This window comes from Lepeophtheirus salmonis, chromosome 8, assembly GCF_016086655.4.
Source record: "Lepeophtheirus salmonis chromosome 8, UVic_Lsal_1.4, whole genome shotgun sequence".
Classification (NCBI taxonomy): Eukaryota; Metazoa; Arthropoda; class Copepoda; order Siphonostomatoida; family Caligidae; genus Lepeophtheirus; species Lepeophtheirus salmonis.
In genome coordinates, this window is record NC_052138.2 from 13301116 (window position 1) to 13323964 (window position 22849).

The following is a 22849-nucleotide window of genomic DNA, read 5'->3' on the forward strand; positions in this document are numbered from 1 at the left end:
AACACGGTAACTTTGACAATTAAAATATTTTTTTTTCGATAAGAGCAGCTTATCTATAATGACGTTCTATTAAATTATCTGCGAGCAACTGTAAGATGAAAAAAATAAACACGAGTCACACACATTGGGAGGAATCACTCGGTTTTTATCCTTAATTATACTCTTAGTCCAACAAGGACTCATCCCTATATCAACCCATCATTATTCATATGCACAAACACTTGTGTTTAAACTTTATACTTATATGTTCTCACCTCAGGAATGTAGGAATAGTGATAACAGTTTTTGAAAATAAAATAAAGGACTCTTCTAGTTGCTTACAACAAAACTCGCACTACAAAAAATGCTTAAGTTTTACAAGGCTATACATAATCATTTTTTTAAATTTTGTATCGAACACAAGAATTTCAAAGACAAATCTTATTTGGATTTAACAAGAAACATATATGTCATTGGAATAAATATTATGTGCTTAAACTTGGTAGGAGGTTTAAGTCCTCTGGGTACCCAAAAGGGTTGAATAAATATATATTTCTCACATATGAAAATAACTTACTGACAGCTGACTTTTATGGGGAATTATCTACCTTAGTAGTTTTACAAGCGATGAACGTGTCCTTACCAAAAGACTGAAAATTGTTCTTGCCCTATTATTGGTTCGTAATAATGTTTCATACTTTAAAACATATGATATCATAATAGCAAATGTTAAATCAAAGTACCCACTCCAGTTTATCAATTGTGTTCATTCAGTAAAACTTCAAACTATATTTCATGCCCTATAATCATTGGGCTACTATTTTTAAATAAGACTAAATTAAAGTATTTATCGTTCTTATAGTAATTAAATGGCAATAACTCTCAGATAGTTGCGATATAAATATGATGATAACGTCACTTGTTCATGTAAATGTTAGATGATATATTGTATTAAAATTGAAAAGCCGATATATCGGGCAAAATATTCAATATCTGCATTGTATCGGTATCAGAGAAAAATCTTAGAAATTTCGATATTTGCCCAGATATTTTATTTGATGCATTGAGAAAAAAGAAGGAATGGAAGGAAAAATGTTGTTTAATTTTTATAGATAGGGAATGCCTACTACTCAAGAGTCCTCACAATTAAAAGAATGCATCTGGGTTATGCACTTCTTAAAAACAGTACAATACAAAGTTTGCGTCCTTGGTCATTTCATTAGGTAAAAAAAAATCCAAGATTTGATTTATTCAATGGGGTTATAAAAATAATAATAACTCAAATATATATATTTCTAAAATATGTGTCTCTCACGATTTAGCTTTTTCGATCAAGTAAAGCATTGACCAACAAGAGGTAAAACAAGATGAATGTGCAACATATTCTTGAATGATTACAACTCCAGAAAGACCAGGCAGATTCCAGAGCCTCATTGTATAGGATATAAATATGTTAACAAACGTAACAAAACTTTGTGAGAAAACAAATGCTCTATGAGTGTGCCTTATCTATTTTAAAGTATCAGATCCTGAAATATGTTGACATCAGCCCGTGTGTAGCTCATATCAATGATGACGCTATTTAGCACTGGTCGTTTAATCTTTTGTGTCTATTTTGGACCGGATGTTAATCTATTGTGACCGACACATACCCTAGCTTTTAATATATGAATAAAATGGATTTTGTGAAACACCCAGCAACTACATAAATGAAAAGTTATAATAAAAAAATTTCTTATTTTGAGCATAATGAGCTACAAATTGGTTTCCTCTCATGACGTTCTTAGAATGATGGGCATTTTAGAAACATTACAATATTTTCTATATAATATTCCATTATCGTCAAAGAATAAGATGTCCAATTACTTGATATTTATTTTTCGATTACATGGAAAAAATAAAAATATTTGAGACTTTGATCATGTAATATCAATAATAGTAATTATAGAGGAAAATAAATAACTTTGATGTTGAAAACAAAGAGAGAAAAAGTCATCAAATGATATATCGGAGAGCTTTTTTTTTTTTTTTTACTTTACTCGTCTTTATTATGCATTCATTCATATGTACGAATATAAAAGCCAATAGATCTACAAAGGCTTATAATATTCATCTACAGGCTTTATCAAAGACAATGATACAAGTTATATAAATCAGATAAGATAAATATCTGTTATAAAATGATAGTACATATTTCAACATGGTTGCTCCAACTCGACTTAAATTTAAGTAGCTTCAATGTAGTGACGTAATAAGTTATTTGTTTAGATTTAAGTCGTGTTGGTTCAAGTTTTGTAATACACCATTTAAATCAAATTCCTAAAATTGAATACCTACTCATTTTTCCGAAACAAAAATGTATTTCTCAATAAAGAACTTTTCATTTAAGGATTCTAATTTTGCGTCTTTGTATTAATAATTACTTAATTTAAACATTTTACTTTTGTATAATTTATGCGAAATCACAAACCAGATATCATCACTTTTAGCTTTCTAACTTTATCATCAGTGAAGTTATTTGCGTTCAAAAAAAATTTCAAAATGAATTAAAAAATTTCTATTTATAAATTAGAAATTAAAGCCATTAACTAATTTTCATCAATTGTACCAATAAAAAGTAGGAAGCTTCATTGGAATTAGTGAAATCATTTTTTGGATATATTTACTTTTGACAACGAACAAACGTTTATCATTAGTCCAACATATGATGGTTACTATCTGTATTTTCAAGACAACTTTAGAATTTTCTGTCTGAAATGAAACGATGCGCACTCAACTAATTCAGGTACTGCTTTATTGTCACACAATTGATTAAGAAACAAATTTGTTGCTGACCCTGTATTTTTATAAAGTAGCATATTTTATTCAGAGAAGGATAAATAATTGGGTTTTCTATTTGTTAGAAAATAATAATACCAACTTTATCAAATTATAAATGAGGATATAAATATAAAAAGGTCTTATTACTTGGGTCCTTAATCATGCGAATCATATAATTTTAAGAGAAGCTGTTCATTTTACATTATATATTTTAAAGCACATAAAATCATCAAAAAATATTTTTTTTCATATCCTTATAATAAAATTAATTTTCCAATAATTAACCATTTATTATTCGATCATTGATTTAACAGGACGTTGTTTCAGTCACCTAAAAATGTACATTGTAAATTTTCTGTAAACTCTTAATATTACGTCTTCTTTCCCCCCCATACCCAGTGTTCTGAAAGTTGATTGGTTAAATTTAAATGAACATCTGTTAAAGTATACGCAATTCCTTAGAAATTTATATGGAACTATTTACTAATATTAATTTGTTTACCAAACAATTTAGAGTGTCTAGGGGCAAAATAATACAAATCCCTAATCCCTAAAAAATAAGTTTTTTAATATCTTCATAAATGTATTATTAGAGGCAGTACCTGACATTGTCTAGATTTATAAGGTATCGTCGAATATATTAACTTTACCTAAAAATAGACAGGACACTTAGTACATATGCTCTATGCTACATAGAAAAAACTTGCGAAATTTCTTTGAAATTCTATTTTAATTTGTTATTGTTATTTTTTAGATTAAAAATATGAATATGATCCGGGTGCACTATCTACAGTGCACCCTGAATACACACAAGATGCTAAATGCAAAACGCTTTGAGATTTCACTAAGTAGACTATGTTTTTATTTCTTACATCAAAAATATGATATGATTTTTATACATGTACTACAACATAGATAATTTTTTAAATAAAATATTATCTATATATGATATACATGAGGGATCACTATATACAGTGAATCTTGTATGCATAGTCAATGCTACATGCAAAATGGCTTTGACATTTCATTAATATGACTACATTGTTATTACTTTCATCAAAAATGACAGTTTCTCATTCAAAAAAACCTTTGTTTTGTTAATATATATTTCAAATTGAAACTCAAAATTGCGTTTGGGCACAAGAAAAATAAATTTTTGAAGGAGTGCCCGTTTTAATTTATTTATGTTACTTCTCCAAACTACAAGCTGTCAGACCCCCACGATAATATATATTTTTTTAGGTAGCTGAGGTCACATAATTAAATAATAATTATGATTGTATTTGGAAAAAATTGGCTCACTAATCAAAAGGGGTTTTTCCTCCAGTCTCTTTTTGGTGAGAAGGTTGCATAATACAATTAAAGTAAGTATTTGTTGAAAAAAATGAATTGGCATACATACATTGGTTCATTAATCATCATAGATTATCTTAATTGATTACTACGGATTGTAATTTTGGACCTTTTTTCCTCCTCTATTTTTAATAAAAAGGCTGAGGAATGCAATAAAGACCACATTATAAGTAACGAGTAATTTTTTAGAACATGTAACATATATTTCATGAGGGCTCAGCCATTAGTCATTGCCCCATCAGAATAAATGCCATGGCATGATTCATTACGTGGGTATAATTTGAATATTTTGTAGTAGTTACATGAAAACATAATAATAATTTGGAGATAGATTTTGTACCCTATCGTTATCCTATTTACTTTGTCATTCCCCCCTCAAACAAATCCAAAAGTATGGCATACATTTTTGTTTACATTTCCCATTTATATCCATATACTTATATGGTACATACAAATATACTATGTAATATATTACTATCTTTACTTTAAGGGAAAGCGAATAACTATTTGGTCACGTTAAGTTGGCGTTAATTTTTCTATAATATTGATAATGAGTAAATATGGTACTTTATTGCCTTTCTTTCAACTATGGGTCAAGAAAAGTTGCAACTGATATATGTATGTATAGGTGAGGTAATTGATTGATTTTTCATAATAATTATACCATATATTTGAGAAAATAAGTACACGTTGCCCCTCGTCTAAGCAGAATTGTAGAAGAAAAAAAAAAACACATTGTAAATAGATCAATCATTTGAAAAATTAACTAATGGTTTATTTTATGAAGTTATAGAAAAGATTTAGGAGGCGTCATTTCACCCAAGTTACCAAACTTCACAATGCATTAATTGTTGTTAGCTATCGATATTTCTGTTCATAAAGTTTTCTGAAGGTAGATATGTTGAATTCAAATTAGCAGGTTGAAAATATCTCAACAATTGTTCAATAATAATTATATTATTGGGTAAGAATAGGCTAACTACTACTGGAGAAACTTTGTCCAAGACTAAATTTTCTTTTGGTTCCATCTTGAATTATTTTTTTATGTCGATAAATTGATCCTGACCGCGATTTTCGACCGTAAACATAAATTTAATTGTTTTCCAATTGTGGAACAATTTTTTGAAACACACATGACATCATCAATAATTCATCGATTGAACTGGTCTAGACTAAATTTGAAATAATACCGATTTTTTGTAAGATTTATCTAGACCTTTTTCTTGAGGGGGGAGGACCGATCTCAACTGAGTTTTTCTTTGAGACAGGTTCATACCGAACTTCTTTAAAAGACAGAATTGGTTTGTTTTATAGACACACAAAAAAAAAAAAATAGAGTGATGATTTGAAAAAGACGGTTCTAGGATATTTCACCCCAGGATGTTTCTCCCTGCAGAAGTTTCGAATGTGGAAAGTGCCAGCATAATATATATATATATTATAGCAAAAGTATATCTTCGTACATACATATAATTTATCAAGCTTCAACTTCATGAGTTCAGAACCATCGAGACAAAATAAGGGAATTCTTGAAAATATGAGCTTTTCCTAATAAGTACCTTAATCACGGGTCAAGAATTTAGGGTGATAGAAGTAAATACAGAAAATGAATATGCAGATGCACTTGCCAAGAATGGCAGAACCATTCAAGAAGAATAGGAAGTTCCAAAAAGTGCAGTTTCGTCCGAGATAAATAAGTACATATGGAAAACATGGGAAGGGGAATGGATGGAAGACACAACGTGCCGATAAGCAAAATTCTTTTTGGAGGGCCCTACTTCGGAATGGAAACTTTTTAAAAACAGGAGAGCATCTATAAACAGTATACTTGGTTTCACTACTGGGCATATTCCTTTAAGGAAGCATCTAAAGGTAATGGGAATTGTGGAAGATGCATCATACAGATTGTGTGGATACAACTGAGACTCCAATTCATTTATGGGTAGAATGTGATGCCCTGGAGAGTATAAGGAGGGAAACATAGAAGACTCTGCTTAATAAAAAAAAGAAATTTTACACTAAATTGAAGCCATTAAGAAGACTGACTATTTTAATGACGTTTTTTAAATCGGTGTTGTACTTTTATGAAAAGTTTTAGGGCCTTGCGTTGCCCTTAAAACTTTTTGTTGTAAAAGATGTGATTTTAGTATATGAAAATATATCCCAGTCTTAGGGGTATATGTTATAAAGGTTGCCGCATTTAATTGGGGTTTCCGTGGTTTGAAGGGGCAGGTAGCTATCCCGTCTACGTATCCTTAAGGCGTGTAATAATAGTAAAAAAAGTACTTTAATCATTTGAAATTGGGGGGGAAGGACTCGCCCTGAAATATCCTACGATTTAGATTGGAGTAACACAAAAAGATGAAACATACATTTATATACATATATACTTATTGTAAAGATCTAGCAAGATATATAATTTTAAAGTTCTGTCGCAAGCCCAATGCATGTAATTAACGATATGCAATCCTCATCGAATTGCCCATTGTCGAATAGACATAAATTATCTGAATTGGTGATTGTGTTCGCGTAGCAAGCCTAAAGTTACTAGGCTGAATCTTCCAGTCACTAAAAAAGAAGTTGACGCCGTCGTAGTTGACCAAATCATTCAAATTATAGTGGTAATAACTAGGCATATTAAAAATATCGACGCTGCTTCAAAACATGTCTGACCCTACAACTTTATTTTACTTTTGATTATATTTTTCTTAATGAAACTTTTCTGTGTTTATAAAAGAATAAGATGACTCTTTACAAGGTCTGGAGTGATTGATGTATAAATAACTGCATTGTCTGTTGTTATAGTCAACTAACTTTCGGCTGGAAAAAAGTTTCCTTACTTTTGCTCAGTGTAAGCACTCTATGAGTTTTATTGCTATTATTTTGTTCACTTAGAATCATAATGATTTCAGAACGATCTAGGAAACCCAACATTAATAACAACTACTAATTTAATTTTTACCTTTCCTCTTGTTTCTTTTTTGGATGAAAGGTTGCAAGATACAATAATAAAATAAATTTGTTGGAGAAAACGAGCTCTAATTCTTTCATAATTGTGTTTACATACTATGTTCTGGAAAATAAGTGAACATGTGTTTAATTAGATAGGACCAATTGTATCTCCTCTTAACCATTACATACAGGGTTGTTCATAAATTTTATTTTTTATCAACAGATTAACGAAAAAAAATCCAAATTTAATCATCATGATTTAACTAAAAATGGCAGTTGAAGCTTTTTACAATGAAGGAAAGACCCCGTCGCAAAATCACCAGAGCTTAAGTAACTATATGAGTCATAATACCATTTAATATACGATCCGGAAGATTCTTAAGACTGGTAGCTGTGATGAAAACCCAAAAAGTGACCTTCCCAAGTCAGCATTGACCCAAAGTAACATCGAAACCTTCCGATTAAGAATGATTGAAACAGTAAAAAGTCTATGTCTAAAAAAGCGTCAGAAATAGTGATTACGCAGACATAGGGTGGTCCGAAATGGCAAAAAGATAAAAACTTTTAAGCTACGTTACGGTCATTAACTGACAGAGGTTAGATACGCTAAAAGCATGGAGAGGTCCGAGAAGTTAGTGGAAATTTGTACATGGAAACTTTGCATTGTCTATCGTGACGAGAAAAAATGAGAAATGGATAAACAATGTAATTCCCAAAAGGATTGACTTTTGACTAAAACCTCTCGGTATATTATCTTTGACAAATAGTGATCTCATGTAGAGTGAACAGCTGTTCTTTTGAAGTCAAGGCATGAGTTATAAATCCCTAGTGATAAACTTCCTTTGGTTGTTCTACCAAAACACTTCTTATGAAGCAGGAAGGCTACTACATCTTGAAAAATTTGTAACCTATCTTCCTTCCTTTGTTTAAGGAACATTCTTCAGATAATATGGACTTCATTTTCGAGTACGATGGAGCTCCAATTCATGCTCCGTCAAAAATGTCATAAATGGCTAAAAGAAAGCATTTCATTTTGGGAGAAATCGATGTAGCCTTTTTTAGATTCCAGATCTCAAGCCCCCTTATTATTTTGTATAGAGCTATTAAGGGTTAAGGTACATTCCTATCAGGATTTGGTATCCCTCCGCAATGTCATTGAAGAAACTTGGTTGAAACTTCAGCATTCAACTCTAGGCCTAACAAAGGCAGTTTTATTAAATGAGTCATTTTTTTTAAAATAAGCAAATAAATATAGTCAAGAATTTGTATTTTACCCTAACTAAAATTTTGTCGGATTAATTATTGAGTAAAATACTACCCATAAAAACAATTGAATAACCCTGTATTTAGGGATAGCTATCACACATGTGTTTAATTAAAAGGAGAAAGATTCACAATAATTGTATGTAAGGACAAAAAAAAATGTATTAGTATAACTAAGTTGGTTCTTTTTTTCCTCCTATTTATCCGTGTCCAATTTACCCAACTTTTATATACATTTATATTTTGTATGTATATAGAAAATACGTTACTATTTCTCTGGTGGTATTAATAAGGAAAAAAGTTTTATTATAATTTAATCAACAAAAAAAAAAGTAAATATATTTTTCCCTACTAATTACTAACATTTTATGGTTTTGTTACACATCAAACAATCAATTGATTTACATTGTAAGGTAGCCTCCAATTTGCCTTTATTCGACACAAAACAATAAATAAATAAATACATATATATATGTATTGATATTAATAATTAACCAGCAATTCTATAGATTTTTTTCTGTTTCCCTACTATACTTTTTATGATTGCTTATCTAATCTCTGTGATGGTAATGGGGTTTTAGAAACCCCAGCTATTATGAAGTCTAGTAAAAAGAAACCTATTTTTTTTTATTTCAATGTTTATGTAGATAAATTATGCACCGTTTTGTTCAATAACTTGTTGCCATTTTAAAAATAATTTCATAATGCATCTTTCATAGAAACCCTCTTCTCTATTGGCAAAAAACTGGGAGATTCGATCTCACAAGCTTCTATTGAGGCAAATTTTTCACTTACAAAATCATTTGCCATAGAGGGGAATATGTGGTAATCACTTGGTGCCAGGTCCGGACTATAAGGTTGAATGCATAATAAACTTCCAACCAAGCCCCGGAGCTTCGAATTCATATCCTACTGGCCAAAGATGGCCGCTTTAGGGCGATGGCTTCCTTCAGACGGTCCAATTGTTGTACCCCCATACTCCCCAAAAAAAAAAAAATTAGTACAACTACAACTACAAATTAAGAGCTAGGCCATAGGGGAGCAGCTCATAGTGATGATTCCCTGCCAATCCAATGAAAAATACAGCAAAATTGATCGCACTTGGACCACGACAATTTTCGCTTGATGTTGTCGTAATTGACAACATTTTTCATCACCAGTAACCATCCGCTTTAGACATGGATCGATTTTGTTGCAATTAAGCTGGAATTTGCATATGGAAATTCGGTCCATGAATTTTTTTGAGTTGACTTATGTACCACCCATAGCTTCTTTTTTAATCTTGGTTTATTAAAGTGGTTCCGAATTGTTTTTGTAAAAAGTTTAGCTCTTGTTAAATTGAAACAGCGCTCACATCACAGTTTTATTTTTCTATTGCCATAATTTTATGGATAATTTGTCTTCAGGGCGAGGTGTATCTTTGACATCAAAATTACCAGCACGGAATCGAGGAAACCAACAATTGGAAATGATTGTCTGTTACAATATACGGACCATAAACATGATTTACATTTTAGGCCGCCTAGCTTTCCTTTTCGCCTTTATCAAAGAAAAACTGTGAAATAATGCTGATTTTCTCTTTGCTTGTGTCCATCTTTGATGCTCGATTAAACAATACTGAGTGACGCAATAATACAATTGTGTAAAAAGTACTTTTAATGCGAAACATCATATTTCTAATGCCATTTCGTTTAACCCAATCAGACTATACAACAAAATAAAGCTATTTTTTTTGGAAAAACAAGGGATTTCTTTTTACTATACCTATATTATAAAAATGGTGTATACTTTCTTATTTAAATTAGTTTTGGTTGTTTTTCCTTAGAAGGATACATCAAGCTTTTTTCATTATTCTATATATAATACGTCAATATCAAACAATTTTGAAACAAAATCAAGAAAAGGAAAAAATCCCAATGTATTTTTTTACTTCATGTGTTTGATATGAAATTGTGGGATGACTTAAAATACCCAATGATTTTAGCGATAGTTTAAAACTTTTATTTAATACAGGATACTTATATTAGCCCCGATACGACCTCTTTCAAATAAAATCTGGAAATTTATAAAAAATATTATGGTGATTATCAATTTTGGGTACTAAATGTGCAATTTGCAGCACACACAATGGGTTATTAAGAATAATTTAATGATATAAAGGCACAATAGTACGTAAAAGAATACAAATATAACCCACACTCAATTTTGATAAAATTGTTCTGGCTTAGTTTTCTGTTGACTATTTGGTCCAGGCGCTTTATTGAATATTTGAGGAGTTATGAACAATTATTTATCAATTAATTTATTTGACCGTAGTTTTGTGAAATAAAAATATTGGTTATGCTTAATAATTTACCGTATAAAAAAGGAGCAAAAAGGGACTTCAGAAGAATATACAAAAAATAACTATATGACCTCAAAACCTCAAAGTGGATTACATATTTCTTTTTTTATTTAGAAATTATTTAATTTCTTACCAACTTTTGCTTTTTTTTAAATCTATAGAACAATAAAAGCTTAAAACTGAAGTTTAAATAATATCAATTCATTTCAACAACAACAAAAAAACCACTAAAATATTAAATTCAAGTATGATGTTCGTATTTGGTCCATACTACAATTTGACAAAAATACATTATAATTGGAGAAAGGTTGACAAATTCTTCATCGTTGCATGGATTTGAAGCTTTTTTTTTTTTTGTAATGGGATGATTTAAACCCCAGGAAAGCATTTTCATTAGCATTTATAAGGAAATCATTGCAGATTGAAGCAAAATTGAGTTAAATATATAACTAACGGAAGTACTTGAATTAATTAAGCGTAGATAAAAGAACACACTTTGCTTTAACAATATAAAGAAAGTCTCAGTGGTACTCTCCGTTTTTCATAAGTACACTCACACGTAGCTACTCAATACTTGTATGTTATCTCCTTACGAATGAATTAATAATAATAACAGCTTGTTATTTATTAATATGATGTGACGAGCCAGGGAGTACAGGATGGAATGATCAAATTCTCGTCATAGAAAAAACCACATAATTCCTGTTCCGTTTGATAAAACCAGTTTTTTTTGTAGCAGATAATCTACAAGTTGAGCAGTTGTCTACAACTCTCAAGAGCGATCAATTCTATCATTTCTAAAGTGACATAATGTTCATCAAGTAAGATCAAAGATTCGCCGCTGTACAAATCATGCTCTCCACCGATCCAAGTTATGGCAACAGGTACATTACCAGCACCCTTCAAATGCAAATTCAGACAATTCAACACTTGAAGGAACAGCTCAAGGTAATGAAAACAAAGATTCCGGCCATGGTTATGCTGTGTGATGTTTATTTTTTTTCAGGTGAGGTCCTCTTTATAACACCTCTCATCTTCCAAATCGACTTGAGAGTCAACACCAAGGTGTACCTGGACGTACTGAAGCGTGTGGGGATCCCCTGGTGCAACCAGTTGCTCGCTGTTAGTACTCTGCGTCGGGCCACAAGTCCAAAGAATCCCAGGCTTGGCTTCAGAAGGAGTGATACGATTTTGTAGCTTTCTCTCAGTTCCCCCTCCCTCCACCTGAATCCATTGGACTACGTCGTCTGGTCATACGTAGAGAATATCAACAAAAATACCTAATACAACACCAAAGCTAATCTGATCGCCTCCATCTGCCGGCTCTTTTGGAAAAGGTTCGCTCCTGGTTCCGAATCCGTATCAATGCGATGATTGAGGCTGAAGGCGGAAACATTGAATAGAAGTTAGCTATACTCCATAATCAAGTTCCATGAATTGATTTTTTCAATAATAGCTTAAAAATAAAGCTGTACTATTGTTTTCTTTAGGGCGACAATTTTATCGTTTCACCCTGTACTAGGTCTATAAAGCACTCATTGGCTTTGCTTTATCTACCCGGAAAAAAATTGAAATTTATTAATCATTCTTTTTAAGCAACATTTTTCGCAGAATCTTTTGTTTTCTAAAGCTCCTCGAAAGTTATATTTATAATTTATTTTATGAAATATACTTCCCTCCTCTTGTTTCTTTTAAATGAGATAATTGTTATAAATGAGTCCTTATTCGACGCATAAATTGACAAACAGACTAACTTTACTTTATTATATAAACAATAATCTTACCTGAAACAAAGACCTGAATGGATGCAGGAAGTGAGCTGGATGGTTTACAGGTATAGTTTCCAGAGTCAGAGATCTCTGCTGTCTTGATAGACAATTGTGAATGCGTTTTTCGACCTGGAGACGTGCTTACACTAATCCCTCGCTCTGAATCATAATTGATCATTCGTTCATTGTGATACCAAAAAACATACCTGAGAAGAGACAAAAAGTATATTCGTATGAAAGTGTATATATATATTTCTGAACATTCCTTATATAATTCATAAACATATTTGTACCACTTATAAATTTATTTTAGATATGTAGAATAAAATATATATGTAATTTATCAGACACGCACCATTTGGAAAATATTTAACATGCGACTACCTCATAATAGATGATATGAATAGGACGTCTATTTTTGCATGCTATCTACTCCTTTCCTTCTCAAAATCATAGATATGTAAATAAACCTTCAAATGTTGAAGGGATTCATTGTCAAAGCTACTTCTATTTGTTGACATATATCTGTATATAGATTTGTACCAAAATATATATTTTATTTAATGCATACTCAATCGGTGACTCAACAAATAAATATATGTTTCAATGTTTACCAATATACAGCGTGTTTACAAAAAAAAAAAAAAAAAAAAAAGAAAATTTACCAGACATGAATATTGGGTATTTCTTATTATATAAGTTTGCCCGTACGTCATACTTTCTCTTCCTGTCACAAAATTAGAGACAGCCACATAAGATAGTTGAAATTAAAATATAGCAACCTTTTAACAACAAGGAAATCCTTTTGAAAAGTGAAGAAAATATTATTTGAGTCAGAGGAGAGGGATCTCAACTTTTTCAAGATATTCAAGCACTTCCGAGTATCATAGAAGTAAATAGAAGTTACCTTCCTACTCTAATAATATGATATTCCACTTTGCAAAGTTATTCCCTTATTATTAAAAAGTTGTGATAATAGACATAATGAAACGATATTCTTCAAATGCTAAATATACCTTTTGTAGAATAATACTTTTATATTTATTAATTTAATTAATGATCATTATATCAACACAACACAGTTCCATGTAAATTCCATGTAGTTTGAATCTTTAAAAAAAAACAATAGCGATTTGAATGTAACAAGTTCTAATCACTTCTCTGACATCAATTAATTATTAATTCATAAGTACTTTTTTCATTTGAATAGCTGTCTTAGTTGTTTATAAATTAAAACTAATTGATTTACCTGTATGACACATATAGCATACGAAGAATAAATTTTTATCATATAATCACTTTATATTAGAGTTTGTCTGATGCATAAATTGTCCTTCGGCAGGAAAAAAAAAATCCACCTACTGTAAACTATTTAAAAGAGCTTTAATAATTTTTTCAACAAATGACGCCACAATAGTTGGGATCAGACTTCTGGTTAACTCTTGAGATCAAGATGAAGTTGATTTTGTATAATTGACACATACAAAGCTCAATTGCTTCCTCTTACCAACTAACTTTTAAAACTAAATAAATGAAAGGTTATGATGAATATAACTGTTTAAGTCCTGGTGAATCAAAGATAATAATAAAAATATATGAGGGAAAAATAACTTTTGGATTTTAGTTTCATTGGTGTCAAAGCTCAGGGGCCAAGAATGGTATAATTAGTAGTGTTTGTCAGCTTTCGAAAAAATCTTTTAAATTTCTTTTTAATTAAGTATCAATTTGTCTTGTAGGCTTTAGGATTTTTAAGAAATGGCAAATTTAGGTTAGCCAACATTTATTGTTTTGTTTGTCTGAGTCATTCCAGAGGTATGGGCAGGTGTCCCATCCTACTGGAAGATAGAGGGGTCCCATTAGAGATCTTGAGAGCCTATGGAAGGACCTTGTCCTTCAAAATCTCCAAGTGGGCCTCTGATTTAAGTCGGAAACCAGTTTTGAATCAAATTAGATCCATTTTTGCCCCATTTGATGCGATGGCAACAAACATCATCACAGATGCTGGATGTTTGACTATGGTGATTGTCCAAAGCTCCTCAACCATGTCCCTGTTGTCATTGAAGGCCGCCACACGGTCACTTTACCTGTTGAACACTGGATCAACAGTGAAATTCTTTTCATCAGAAAAAATGATGATGGGATTAGCCGGGGCATGCTTGATATCATTCACCATGACTTTGCAACGTTCTATGCGCTTATCACGTTGAAGTTGAGACAATAAAGGCCTCTCAATCATCCTTAGAGATCGGCCACCAACTTATTTTACAGCCCTGGAAATGGTGGCCTTATGAACCTTCATGTCTTCACCACCTTTGTCATGAAAGTCTTTGGGTTGGCCATAAAGGCCTCCTTTACCTCATCCACATTGATTTTCCGTGGTCTGCCGGTCCAAACACCCTCCTTCAGATCTTTTCCCTCTTTGACAAGCTTCTGGACCTTGAACACAGTAGTCCAGTGTCCTTGATTATCTCCTTGGCAGACCTACAGGCGCGGAGGACAGTGGCAACCATATGACGTTTAGCCTCGTCATTCATCGTAAACGACTTTGTTTGATGCGAGTAAGAAAAACAAAAACAAAGCCAAAAGTTTTACCGAGTTACTTGTGCTGGAATGTTGTATTTCCGGTCACGGAACCACGAGATAAAAGCGTTTAAAAATTAGTCCGCGTATTTATGCAACTTCCGGTATATATTAGAGATACTGTTTTTATGAGAGAAAAAATATATAAAAGCACGCTCAGTTTTGTGAGTTAATAAGTATAAATCTTACAAATAGTGGTTACTTATTGGTAGTGATGTAAATCCTGTGTAAATTATTAGCCTGAGTGCAACTACAAAACTTGGTAATCTGAAGAAGCAATTTCCTTTTCCTTAGCTGTTGTCATCATTGAGGGAACTTCCTTTTTGACTATATTTAATTATATTCTAAACCTAAAAGACGGACAGTTACCTTGTAGATTTTTGCAAAGGCATAACTGAAGTCCTAATTAGACTCTAATTAGAATTGAGGATCTACATCAAAGTAATTCTTGCCTAGTTATTTTGTTAATTTCCTTCCCCCCTCTTCTCTCGTCACAGCGACTTGTATTTAATCTAATAAAACGTCATGACTGCTAAACTCCTCTTCTTCAAAACATTATTCAAATTGTCAGGGTTATCAAACTGATATTTGCTTTTTTTTTTAACATTCCCAAAATACGCATGAATTTCATCATCGAACACTCAACACAATCAACTTATTTATCATCTATTTCTTTGTGAATGTTCATTTAACATTCGTTAGATGGAGTTTGCACTGATTAAGTATAAGTAAACATAAAAGTATTAAAATTAATCCATCTAACCGAGAAATCTTTTGGTGAAATCCATATTCATAAAGTATATTTCTTTCTCTAGGAATCACCGTGTGTAAAAATGTTTGATTAAAAAAGCAGTTAAAATTATAGACCTTTATTTTTAGAATCGTAACTCTAAAATGAATTAAAATTATTTGACATAATTATAAATATATATATTTTTTTACTGAAATCAGTTGAAATACCACAAATTTAGAAACTCCTGATATTTTACCAAAATATACAGTCAGATCCTAATCTGGGTCTTGATTATAATTTATAAAAAACAAAACATTATTACAGAAATGACTAATAAAATGAGCACAACAATCGCAAATTTATTTTTTATCTAAGAGAAAAATCTCTATTTTATTTCCTTAAACGTTTTGATATACACAAATATAGAAACTAATGGACTTTTTTGCAAAAAAAAACAAAAAACTACTTAATCACATGATGTTTTTTGAAAATAGTCATACAGTTTATCATACTTATATTCTTTTACATATGAAAATAATAAATGATTGAGTGTAAATTAGAAAAAATTACAAGATGATGTTTTGTTATACATTTTTAAAATAACAGGAGAATCCAAAATAAGAAATATTATTTTATTTCAATTAAATGTTAATCTTATATGCGAATTATTTAAATAATTTATGTATTTATGCGAAACCGTGACATTATCCTACAAACACACAAATTTATAATGTATTCATATGTCAAACGTCGATAAGTCAACTACTTTTGACCTTATACTTGTTCCAAACGTTGTTTTGCAGAACTCAGGTTAGCTTATACTAAGTGGTAAACATATCCTTAATTTCGAAATAAAAATAATAGTCAAACGGTTGCAAAGAGTTTCATAGCCTTTTTTCTTTCTCTTTTCGTAAGAAAAGTTTAGAGATAGGATAAAGATAAAATCAATTTATGGAAAAAGAAAATATTAACTAACAAAATTGATTTTTTTCCCCTCAGAAATGAAAATCTTTTAATACATCTCTGATTCAATACGATACATTACCCAAACTTATTGGTTGATTAAAAGATACTCAATATCCTTAAAATACCAGACAATCTACAGCACGTAAAATACAGGCTGTTTCATTTCTATCCATATTTACTCTTTGGTTTTTAGCCAACTATGGTTATTAGTAGGACTGTAAATTCTTAGAAAATTTTAGCTAACAATTTTTTTTTTTTTAAGTTTTTATCAATAATATTTTATTTTTGAGGATATAAAATATTAAGATAATGTGTAGGTGCGAGTGCTCATAAATAACGGATACTTATGCTGAGGAGTTATAAGATATGTCCTTATTAGACTCAGAGTACAATTTAGGCTCAAAAACGGGTAATTTCTCCCTATGTCCTTCCTTGATATGGAGTAGGACTTATTTTCCTTCATCTCAAAGCTACAAGTAACTAATTTAATTAAACGCCATGATCACAAAGCTTGTTTCCTCTCAAACATTCTTCAAATTGTCAAGGTTTTGTTGCTTATTTTTGGATTCATTTTTTACATATCTAAATTGCTTATGATTTACAACTCGTAAGTATTTTACAATTGTAGAGCGCCTACTTTAGGAAAACCTTGTTCATATTAAAGGCATTATATGGATTAATTGATTCTGATTCAAAATAGCAATAAAAAGAAATCATTGCAATATGACATCCTTTTTGTTTCATACTTGTAGCGTTACTAAAATAAGCTATTGAGAAGCTTATTAGGACCCAAATTTGAATTAGTGTATCTTGAGTCTATATAAGTATGGGAAAGAATATTTCTCTATTTATTCGATAGTAAATAAATGGATAAACTTATAATGGGTCAATTGTACATTTGGCACTAAAGACTATGCATTCAAAGCCACAAAATCATGATTAACCCTTTCTTTCATGAATTTAAAATAGTTTAAATATAAAATTGTATATTTATCTTCCGCAATGTTTTGAGCATAAGAAACATACCCCAAGGAAAAAATATATATAAATTTATTACTAATTAAGAATGTTTCCAAGAAATTTATTTCATAAAACACCATTTTTATTATTATTCTACCAATAAATAATTTACTTACAATTTCCTTGACATAATGATATAAAGGATATTGAAACTGAAAAGATTGAAAAAATCGTGAAATAGGTAAACTCCGGTTTTTCTAAAATGCAGGAATATTTATCCCTAAATATATATTAACCCATTAATTCTGGCATGTCATTCTTTTTTTTGATATGTTTTGATAATACATACTATTTTCTGAAGTGTTGCTCCTGGGCAACGTCATGAGAGAAAGGGTTATCTATAAGTAGTAAGTAAAGTTAAAACAACAATCAAATTTAAATAATTGGTCTAATAGACCCACTTGTACTTAAGGGTCAATAAAAATCAACAATTATATTGTACATTTTTTAAGGATGTATTTCAAGTATTTACTAATTGATAACTTATCTTTTTACAATTATTGATGATGAACTATATTGAGTGGAATTGATAAGAAGTCATTAGTTATATATTATTATCCAATTTAATAGGGAAAACAATTTTTGTCTGTGAGGTATTGAAGAAAGAATGAAAGAAAAAAGACCTAGGATATGTATGTAACATATGTGAAAGTAAAATATATAACAAAAAAACAAAAAAAAGCTAACATCAAAGAATTTTTTTATTCCACAAAACTCTTTGAACATTAGTATTTTACCTTATGTATAAATTTTATTCTTACAAAACTGCATTGTAAATATGCTACAATATCTACACAAGAGTAATGATTTCTGTATAACCCTCTATAATTACCGGGTGGTCCATTAAAATCTGAAAACTTTGAACTTTAAAAAGATATAATTTGTTAATTAAGAATAGAATTTCAATAAAATTAATACTATAAATAGATGTTCGTCTGAGTTCTCTTGATCATCAATGTAGACACCCTAAAATGCAATGATGGCTTCGATATAGTCCTCTTTCATGTGGAGATAAATCGCTGTTTGGACACTGGCTTTCCCTCGACATGCACACAAAATGTGTCGTCGAGGGGTTGGCGCGCAAAAGTGTCGATATGTAATAGAAGAGATATTGAGACCACCTTCACAAAGAATTTGTCAAACCCCGGGGTGTTTTTGTCTTTAACTCCTCCGGATCCAGTTTGACTTTTATGAAACAGCCGTTATTCTTTTCCAACGTTTCAGACTTGCTAAGGGCGTAGATGGCGGTCCTAGAGACGCCCAACTGCGTGGAGTGCCCAAATGGAAATTCGTCGATCATGTTCTAGTTTCATTTTTGTTCTGTTTTGTAACTAATGTTTTATGCTTTAATATATTAAAATATGATTTTTTTTCGATTCCTCCACGTTCACTAATTATTAAATTAGTCATTGTTCAGATCTCAATGGACCATCCGGTAAAATATGATTTTTATAAACAATATGAATAACATATGATTTTGAAAATAATTTGAGGAAAAAACTTTACGTATATAAAGATTTCAAATTTATGTTATTAGATTATTTTTATAATTAATATTTAGACCCTTCGAGAATAATGTAATTGAGTCATATTACAGCATTGGAAGGAAGGAATCTCAATGATGAACTATCTTTTTACCGTAGGATCTCTACAAACCTTGTATTAATTTAACACCTTGAAATATTCAGTGAAGGAAGGTTAATAAGATATTATATTTACAATTTTGATCAATTCTCTGTAAATTACCTAGAAGGTCCCATGCCCCACTTTTGAGTCACATCTCACTTATTAAGAAACCTTTCTTAAACAAATTCAAACAATATTCTACATCTATTAAAGAAAATGTATATCATATACATTACATAAGATTGAGCACTAAACATATGATACTATGAATAAAGTTGTTTTTTTAAGAGCTGCCTCGTACTTTATGATTTTGATGATGGAACAGGTTGTGTTTCGGTGCAATAAATGATCTTCTATGTTTCAATTAACATATCATTTTTTTCGATGTAGATAAAAGAGATTTTCTATCTTAGAAGAAAAATAACAAATCATATTGTTAAAGTTCCCTCGTTGTTTATAAAATGTATGATGTAACTTCAAATAAAAATACATAATATGAAATATTCATGCTGAATAATGTTCCTTATTTGTTGTCACTTTTCTTCCAGAAGTATAAAAGCTTGCTTTCTTATTCCATTCAATAAAATATTCTCATAAATACAATAGACATCTAAATAACGATATATTGGACAAAAATCTACATTGTATCAGAGATTTTTTTTAGAAATTAATAAATGCTCCGATATTTTGCACGATACAATCAGACAAAAGGATGGAATAAAAAACTAATGTTCTTCAATTTTTGTACCCAGGGAGTGCTGAACACACATAGCTATCACGCTTCCATTAATAAATGATTATATCTGCTATGACTGGTCATTATTATCTAATTCCGGAGTAGTGAACATCTTTTCCTAAATAGATTCAATTATATTCAAAAATGTATTCTACATTCTTGTGTTCTCATAAAAGGCGGAGTTGAAACATAATTGTAAGTACTTGTAGGTCTTAGCGTAGAATTGGGGATCGGCATTGTAGTAATTCTAGCAAATGTCCATGAATATGACATTTTCTCCTTCCTCCCTTGCACCAGCTGATTGTAGCTGATCTAATAAAACGTCATGAGCAAGAGTATCTCTCTCCTTCAAAAAATTTCTCAAATTGTCAGGGTTACCATGTTAAGTTTCGGTTTCTTTTTTTTAATGTTTAATATGTCTATTTTACACTGGAGTTTCATCACTTCTAATAGTTCTCTAGGTTCATTTGGTAATTTAAAATTTCATTTTCTTTTACCTCTGATCATTCATTCAAATGTTACACATAAATAATTAAAAACTCAAAAGCAATATTAATGGATAGAAATTCAGAAAAATAACAAATTATCTTTCATAGTAAGGAACAACACACAATTATGCTTTATTTATACAAATATTTTTAGATATACGAGTACATCTAATCATTTGTAAAATATTTAAACGAAAAATAATTTTCTAATAATATCGGATAGGAAAATATTTTGATATCAAGTAATATCTACAAAATACATACTTTAAGCTAATAAACTAATAAAATACAAAGATAATTGATGAGGCAACGGCAATACTTTACCTCTTACAAATTATATAGCTACATAAATGAAAGCCGTTCAAAAATGAAGTCTTAATTGATTAATCACTCAAAAAATTAATTTTATATTTCAAACTAATGATAGTTATAAAAATTTCTTCATCAAAAAATATATAAAAAAGGATAAATCTTTAATTGACTTTTTTTTGATGAGCTATACTTTTTCCTTTAAAAATATATATTTTTTAAGTACTTTTAATTTTTTTATGGCTATAAAATAATAAAAAAGATTCATTTGAAAAATAAAGGAATAATCTTGTGCTTCAAATCATTCATCCCTATATTTATACGCATCAGAGACTTTTAGAGAAGAGTTTCTAGGATATTGAATAAGGATTATTATGTCATTTACTCCCACAATAAGTACTTGCAATGTATTTGCAAAATAGATATCTATATTGTACAAGATATTTCCTTCTACAATTTATATGCATCAAGGGTTGTTAATTTAATACTTTATCAGATGTCAAATTGCAGAATAAATTAAAGTACTGCGTAATTTAATTGGCATTGTGTTGTCACTTTGATACAGAATTGATGGAAAATATTCAAAAATATTTCACTTCTTTGCAAATACAAAGTAATTTGTTATTCTTTGAGTTTCATTCATCCATCATCAATTATATATGTGTCCAGTCAACACAAAAGTATGCTTGAATTATTTTTCTAAAAAATTGAGTATAGATTCCACTTGTATTCTTCGACAAATTAATATAAGTGCCTATTATTAAATTATTCTTATTACACCTATGGGTAGGCTGTAATTCGCTCTAAAAGTAGCCAAAATTGATTGTCCCAAAAAAAAAAAAAAATATGATAGAATATTTTTCAAAAGCAATATCCGGGCCAATATAAGTCTCTTAACCCTAAACAAAAGTTTTATTATTTGTAGCTTAAGTTCTCGAGTATCTTGAATAATCCGAGTAATTTGAATAGAAAGCCTATAATTGATTCAAATATGTTTATGAAACATTGGACTGTTTATATAAAGTAAAAAAAATATGAATTAGGATTTTCTTATTTTTTTGACTAATTGTAATTTTTTCATGCTCACGCCCTACATATGTAGATGCCCAACAATATACACGAATAAATATTACTCCATCAAAAGTATTTTTTTTATAAATCAAACTTGTGAAACGACATGACAACTCCGCTGCTTTCCTCCAAAAGATTCTTCAAATTGTCTGGGTTACCATGTTGAATGTCGCTTTGTTTCTTTTTAACATGACCACATATAAACAATTTTCATCACTAACTTTAATTAAACAGAACTGATATAAGTATACAATCCTTGTACCCCATTAAAAAATAAATTAAAAATTAATTTTAAGAAAAAAAGTACTGTTAACAAAAAATAAAAAAAATTATTACAAAAAATCACAGCTATTCACAAAAAAATCAAAAAATCCCTTATTTTGGAGAGGGGTAATCCCCTCCTTCCCACCCCCTGCGCACCCCTCTGATGATAGCATATAATTTGTACATATGGTACACATCCAGGATACCTAAAGGCTCACTCTCTTGAGAATATCATTTTATAGATGAGCGATCAAAGAGTAACTACTTATGTACATACACATGTTATCGTATGTCATACAATAAAATATTCTTCTCTCCATTCTCCTTGTTCATTAGAGTTTAAGATCAAAGTATGATTTAACCCATGGATAAACATGTATATACGAATATTTAATTTCTAGGTTTTGAAGTAGAGGATCTCAACGGATTCATGACAGAGCTTATATCCCCGCTCACAATGAAAGAATGAATTAGTCTACACATTACATTCATACATTTATGCTGTAAGCTTTAGAATGTATTCATAGTCAGTCCTTATCAAGGCTATTAGTGTGATTAACACTAGTATAACAGTCT

General features: G+C 30.3%; 1 protein-coding gene across 2 annotated transcripts in view; it reads right to left on the bottom strand.

Moving 5' to 3' along the window:
- The window catches only part of LOC121123252 (transmembrane and immunoglobulin domain-containing protein 1), a 201104-nt gene that overhangs the window by 17779 nt on the left and 160476 nt on the right, over window positions 1-22849 (bottom strand). For both annotated transcript variants that reach the window (XM_071890332.1, XM_040718381.2), the window contains one exon: window positions 12496-12686. In XM_071890332.1, coding sequence (XP_071746433.1) covers window positions 12496-12686 — 191 coding nt within the window. The remainder of the gene's footprint in view (window positions 1-12495; window positions 12687-22849) is intronic.